This window comes from Charadrius vociferus, unplaced genomic scaffold (assembly GCF_000708025.1).
Source record: "Charadrius vociferus isolate BGI_N301 unplaced genomic scaffold, ASM70802v2 scaffold370, whole genome shotgun sequence".
Taxonomy (NCBI): Eukaryota; Metazoa; Chordata; class Aves; order Charadriiformes; family Charadriidae; genus Charadrius; species Charadrius vociferus.
Genome location: NW_009646744.1, coordinates 895,223 through 902,037, shown reverse-complemented (window position 1 = coordinate 902,037; position 6,815 = coordinate 895,223). Strand labels below are relative to the sequence as shown.

The 6,815-nt window shown below is 46.3% G+C and overlaps 1 protein-coding gene across 1 annotated transcript; it reads right to left on the bottom strand.

The window, feature by feature from the left end:
• Positions 1-3,325: 3,325 nt before the first annotated feature.
• Positions 3,326-6,809, bottom strand: LOC104291403 (glucosamine-6-phosphate isomerase 1). Its single transcript, XM_009890638.1, has 5 exons — positions 6,718-6,809; positions 5,475-5,657; positions 4,671-4,855; positions 3,820-3,994; positions 3,326-3,530 (listed from the first exon to the last, which is right to left on the bottom strand). Exons 1-5 carry the CDS (start codon positions 6,731-6,733, stop codon positions 3,433-3,435), a joined length of 657 nt encoding a protein of 218 aa, XP_009888940.1. The 5' UTR covers positions 6,734-6,809; the 3' UTR covers positions 3,326-3,432.
• Positions 6,810-6,815: the final 6 nt, after the last annotated feature.

The following is a 6,815-nucleotide window of genomic DNA, read 5'->3' as shown; positions in this document are numbered from 1 at the left end:
TTGAATTCTTCAAGATATTGGAAATTACCTTGCCTTCTCAGATGATGAAGTAATTTATTTTTTACTAACTCTTCATATAAGAAATTGGATTAGTTGGTATTTGGTTTTGGACTAGATACCTTATTTCTACTGTGCTTGCACTTCAGATTATTTCAGAAACCAAATTGTTTCCCTTAAAAGCTCCGTAAGTAGTTTTGTGAGCATGAAAGTAATTACTGGAGGGAATTGCTAATTTTTTAGAAGTTTTTCCACTTGCAGAATGGTCTAAAAAGTTATTTTGAAATTAAAACTGCATGTGCTGTGTTCAAAACAAGTAGCGGGGTCCAGATGGATAGCTCAGCAGCTGGAAGACTCCTTGGAAACTCAAGGTGAACACCTCTCACTCAGTTTTGACTGATAGTAAATAAAATTATACTGGGATATCTGGCCAAAATGAGTGCTGATCTAGTTCCTTTCACAGAGGAGGAAAGTCTGTACTATTAGAATTGGCAGTGATTAAAAAGATGAGAGACGGTAAGAGCAGATCTCTTGTCTTGGCATAGGCGATAAGACAGTGTGTAGGGAAAACTTATTTTGTGTATGGTTTAAATTGTATTTCCTGCAACTTTCACATGCACTAAATTCACTTTAAGACAGCAAACATAGTTGTGTCCCCATTTGTCTTCATTATGGCATGCGTATGGCAGCAGAGGTCAGTGGGTGGGTGATGGTCGCCTCTAGTGCTTGTGTGCCACGGGGCCGAGGCGCTCGTGCACGTGGTCAGCTGTAGAGTGACAGAAAGCAGACCTGGGCTCGCGCAAAGCTCTCAGGTGAAGCTGGTACAAGATCTGTTCTGCTGATAGGAGTTTGGACGTTTACATATGCAAAGTGCCCTCACACCCAAGGAGCCGCGGTTTTCTCTGGGAGATGCAAGCCCCTGCCTCATCCACAGTGGCTGTCGTGGCTCTACCGTGGAACGCTGCCTTGGACGTGGGCAGCGTTAGCTGCAATCCCCACGGTAGTTTCTGCTCTGGCCACAATTTTTAACTCTACAGGCCAAGTCCAAAAGCTGCCTGCTTTTTGGAAGGGGCTTTCTTCCCACCAAGCTGCTTGTGTGGGCAGATGGGGAATGTTTGTGACGAGGGGAAGCGTGTGCTTGACCTGTTTTCCTGCCTGGATGGAGGAGATGGTGTTGGATCTCTTAAACCTACAGGCGGCTGGGCAGGTCCCTTCCGCCAGGACAGAGCTGGCCTGGGCACAGGGCCTGAACACCAAAGGGTACGTTGGGATGAAAAGCCGTGGCTGGGACTGTCTGCCAGAGCTACAAGAGCACAAGCGCTATGGTGAAGTATTTGAAGGTGTTGCAATGAACTACCTCTGCTTTCACGAACTTTGTGTGGAGAGAGGAGGAACAGTGATGTAATCACCACCGCGTTGGAATTCTGGGCACTTGGGGACCCCTGGGCTGGAGCTCCCATATTCTGCAGTGGGGCCGAGGAGGACAGACCCTCTGAGGAGAGGATAAGGTGACTGCATACGTAGGACAATCGCCTGGTGTTGCAAAGGTGGGACAGCTAAAACTCAAACCTGTCTCCACCGACAGAGAGCAAGGCAGGCAACTCCGGTAACGTGGCACAGTTTCTTTCTCAGATTTTTTTTCCTCTTGTAGACCTCCTCTCACTTGCTCCATTTCTGCGCGTGTACAGAATGAGTGTTAGATTATTTGCAGACATTTTGTGGTGAAAGGTAGAGTGGTAGAATGGTGACCTCCTTCTTCCTTTAAAGGTCACTATGTTTTTTATGAAATGGCTTCTGCCTGGCAGGACAGAGCTGTAGCAGGTGTTTTGTGGAAACCTGCCAGTGATCACTAGACAAGGGGAGAACCTCCTGAAGTAGGGCACAGCAGCAGCTGTTTCTACCAAACTGCTTTCGATACAGCTGTGGCTCTAGGTGACAGAGAAATCTTGTGCGAGTATCGGGTCTTTCTTGTGTTTTGAAGGTTTTGTTGTTCTGTTCAAAGATGGTATTGTAAGTCCCGTTCAGCTCCATGTTTTACTACCACAGTGAGACTGAGCACCAGAAACAGTCCATACAACCATTTAGAAAAAATTAAGACATTTACTGTAGGAAGTTACATTACAGCTCAGCAGCTTACAAAATTTCTGCATAAAGAAAATAAATGCTGCCCCGTTTGTCTTGCCCCTCATTGGATAGCATTTGATAGGAAACCCAGGATCAAGTTTCAGAATTGGTGGGGTCCTGCCAGTACAGGCTGTTGTCCACCTTTGTGGGGCTTCTGTACCTAAACACAGGCTGAGGCCAGAGGGAACAGTGTTTCCTTTGAGGCTTATTTGGCACTTCCTTGTAGAAGTGTAAAGCATGGGAAGGAGGGAGAGAGAACTTACTGCTTCAGGCTCTGCACTGACACAGATAAGAGTGCTGAGCAGCACAGATAAGTCATTTATGTTTAATCTGAACAAATCTACCCTCCTGTAGTACATCGTGAAGCACCAGGGCATATAAAATCATACCCTGAAACTGAACGTGTAAGGCTTCTTGTGTGACTGCAAATAAAATCCTATGGATGTGCAAACTAACCATTAATTGCATTAATGGTACTGCATTATTAACACAGCACTGATGAATGCTGTCTGTACCTTCCCTTTTGCCAAGATGGTCTCCAGTCCAACACCTGGCTCAAAGTGGGGCTCAGACAGGGCTTTATCCAGTCAGGTCTGGAAAACCTCTTCAGGACAGAGTCTGCACAACCTCAGAGGGCAACCTGCCCTGCTGCTCACCTGTCCTCTGGCGTAGGGTTTTTCCTTATATCCAGTCTGAGCATCTTGTCCCAACTCAAGCCCCACGGTCTCTTCCCATCTTCCCCCCGTGCAGTGCCCAGGAGAGCCTGGCTTCATCTTCCTGATGACATCCTCTTAGCCGTGAAACACGCTGCTATTAGATCACGCTGAAGCCTTCCCTTCTCCAGGCTGAACAAGCTCAGTTCCCTTTTTAGATGACCATAATGTAAGTGTTTTGTGGAGGGGGAATGACACACAAGGTACTTGTCCTAATTGGACGGAATACATCTCAAAGAGATTACCCAATTGGTTTTTGCAACATTGTACTTTCACACATCTTCATATGTAAGTTTTGGGGCCTTCAGTCCACATCATTACAGTTGCTTCATAGATTAAACAACTCGCTCTCTATTGACTTTACCTTCAGAGAATAAGTTAGTGGCAGAAGTTCGTGGAACACAGTATATTGGATCCCATCCTCATTTGGTTAATTAAGGCAGGTGTTTGGCATCCATCTTTTTAATGGAGAGAAGCAAGCACATAATCATTTTGCTAATTTAAGAACAAATATGAGATGAGTTTCTGCAGCAATTCCCTTTCTTCACAGCTGGTTTTCAACAGAAAAGCTGGGTCAGCATTACTCCGAACATCGAGATTAATCGCTGTAGGGCTTCTTAGACTGGCTTCTTTCTGCTCCTGTCTCCTTCATGCTGTATAAGGGTTCCACAAGCTTGTTGTGAACCAGCATTAAACCTGATGTAGAAAGCAAGAAGATGATTTTAAGTAGACATAATAAAGCAAAATACTCATTCATTGGATGCTAATGAAATTAGGCATTACTAGAGTCCTTGTTCCTTTGCTCCTATGCCCACACAGGTAAGCAATTCCCTTTGCACTTTTATTATCACGGTATGTGTCAGCCGTTATACTTAAGGAATGTACTCCTGTGGGAGTTGATTAAACAGAATCATCTAACACAAAGCATGGCTTGTGCCACTTAAAAACTGAGTACAACTGCTGCTTGGCCTGGTCAAATGCTCACCTTTAAAGTATTTCACCGTCTTAACTTTGAGTTCCAGCGTGGCATCCTCATCGCACACAAACACAGTGTTGGGGTGTTGCTGGAAAGCAGACACTGTCCACATGTGGTTGACACCTTCTTCAATGGCTTTGTACAAAGCAAAGGCTTTGTGGGCTCCTGTGATAAGAATCATCACCTGGACATGGAGACACAGAGGGTGGCAGTTAGGGTCTACAAGACGCGTTCAGAGAGAGCACACCCACACCCTGCTGAGCTAAGGGAGAGCTGCCCTGGTCCCCAACAGGGGGATCACCCTCCGCAGAGGCTCTTCACTGTATCACAGTTCTGTTTGCTCTGGCTGCATTTTATTTGCCAACTAAATCATAGCCTGGTGGATCACTGTAATGATTGGGATCCTTTGAGCTCACTTGTTAGGCACCTACATGCTGAGACTTAACAAGTATAAAGCAAGGTATAGACTCAATTAAAAGCTATCCCATACAGTTTTCATGATCTGCTGGTGTAACATCAAGTCAACCAGCAATTCTTGCAGTTATTTCCCCGGATGAGATTCTTAACCAAAGACATCCTTCCAAACCTTTCTAGCTCCCTGTGGATCACAGCTGTACTGCAGAGTTGCACAAATGTAAGTGTTAGTAGAGCAAAAATGGAAGACAGAGCAAGAGCCTTTCCAGGGTGTTACAGGACACAAGAGAACAGCAAGATCAGGCGTTCAGCGGCCTGTGGCAGGAAAAGCAGAAGCTGGCCTGCGCCAGCAGGGTGCAATGCTGCTCCAAGACTGGATAATCTTTAGCTACTCCAGGAAGCCCTGCTCAAGAGCTACTGTCTGAAGTCACTGCTTTTCTCCTAACCTCTCTGGCATCCATGACAGTGCCTACTCCGACCGTCAAAGCCATTGTGGGGACTTTGGAGAGGTCACCATCAAAGAACCTGGCATTAGCCAATATAGTGTCCATAGCCAAGGTCTTCACTCGCGTCCTGGATACCAAACTTGATCCAGGCTCGTTGAAGGCAATGTGACCGTCTGGGCCAATACCTGTGACAGAGAGTTTGAGAGGTAGATCAGTGGCTGCAGTGGTTACTGTAGGAAGCAGAGCCAGCAGCACTCCTATTAGAAGGACATTCAATGCTTCAGGAATAGAAACAGATCTGAGATAAACACTTGCAGTTTTTCTGCTCAAGCTTAAATTTGCTTCCAGTAGGAATGACAGCAAAAGCCCCCTCTGAAGCCAGCAAAGACTCTTCCCTAATTGTGCTGGGACAAGTAGATGGCAGAATCTTAAGTCAAACTGATGGGAAAAGCTTGCATTGAGCTCCTGTTGGCTCAGAGGTCTCTGACTACTCCTAGCACTTTCCTGTTAGCAGGAAATACATTTTGTATTTGGTACAGTTCTAGCCCTGCCTGTCTCTGCTGCTAATTGTTTCCTGAACAATTCCTTACTGGACTGAAATACTTAAAACTGGAAGAGTGGGACACTAAAAGACAAGGCTGCCAGCACTCGAGTGCCCAGGGGGATGAGGTACGGGTTGGCTTTCACTGCAAATCCACTGAGCTGCACTGAAAATGAACTCTCCTGACAATAAATGAGATAGCTGGTGAGGAAAGGCAGTGCTTCCTGCAGTGTTTAGAGACCACTAGTCCTTCAGGTTTTCACCTCCAACAAAGAGTTCAATTCCTCCAGCTGCTTTGATTTTATCCTCAAATGCATCACACTCTGCCTGTAGATCAGGTGCATTTCCATCCAAAATGTGAACGTTTTCTGGTGATATGTCGATATGCTTAAAGAAGTTATTCCACATGAAGGAATGGTAACTTTCTGGGTGATCTCTCGGGAGACCTGGTAACAGAGTATGCACAGGAGTAAGAAAAGAAACTGAAAGAATATCACTCCTAACAGAAACCACCCATGCACCCTTGCAGTGGCTTTGGGACCAGAGCACTGCTTGTTCTGTCTGTCATTTGTGACTCCCTCAACTTTCATGAGTCGTTTTTATTTCCCCAAATAGCAACACTAAAATCAATCACAATAGCTCCTATAAGGGAATGTGTTCATATTAACATGCGATGGATGTTCCAAAAAAGCAGGCATGGACAGTGCCTCATCCGTGACTACCTTTTTAACATTCCTACCAGTTCGTATTAGCAAGAATGATTAAAAAACTGTGCAGAAGCCTGGGAAATAACTTACTGTGTAATTTTTTTTCCCCCTCTTGAATGCTATAAACCCACACTAGACTGCTTCTTCCCTAACGCTGTTCGATTAGGATCGTTCACAGAAAAACTTCTTGGCCAGAGTAAAACGAGCATTAGCAAATAGTTAGCCCGTATGTTTTTCACCTTTGGAGCTTTAGGCTTGCCCACTAATCTCTCTGTGCTCTTTCTTCCGAGGAGCCTGTTTCATCACAGCTTCATAAACGAAACGGTCCTCCTCTATCTTAACAGCCATGCATGTCGGTGCCGAAGGGCACTCCGGCGGGAATCGCATCAGTTCTTGTAAGAGACCCGGCGCTAAAGTGACCTTTATCACCCCAGAGCAAAGGTGGTAGTTAATCGCACGCTATCTCAGCTTGCGATGATACGGCGGATCCTCAGCTGGTCCATACCTAAGGTCAGGTAAAATGCAGCAGCGCCCAAGGTGTGTAACACCAGGCCACACCTGTTACCCTTAAATACTTCTTATACAGATTTTCGAGTTGTCCCTGTTAACTCCCTTTTCTCACACAGATTCTACCCTTCCTACCTCGAATCTTTCGCAGGTGGCGTTTTTCGTGCCCACCACAGGCTGCGGAGGCCGCGGGGGTCACCTCAGCCCCCCCCGACCGCACCACGCAGACACCCAATGCGCAGCAAAGCCAACAACCACCGACGCCAAAGCCCTCCCGGCTGCGGGCACTCACCCACGTACTCGTCCATGTTGAAGGTTTTCACGTACTTGAAGGAGAGGTCCCCGTTCCGGCAGTACTCCACCAGCTTCTTGTAGCAGCCCAGCGGCGTG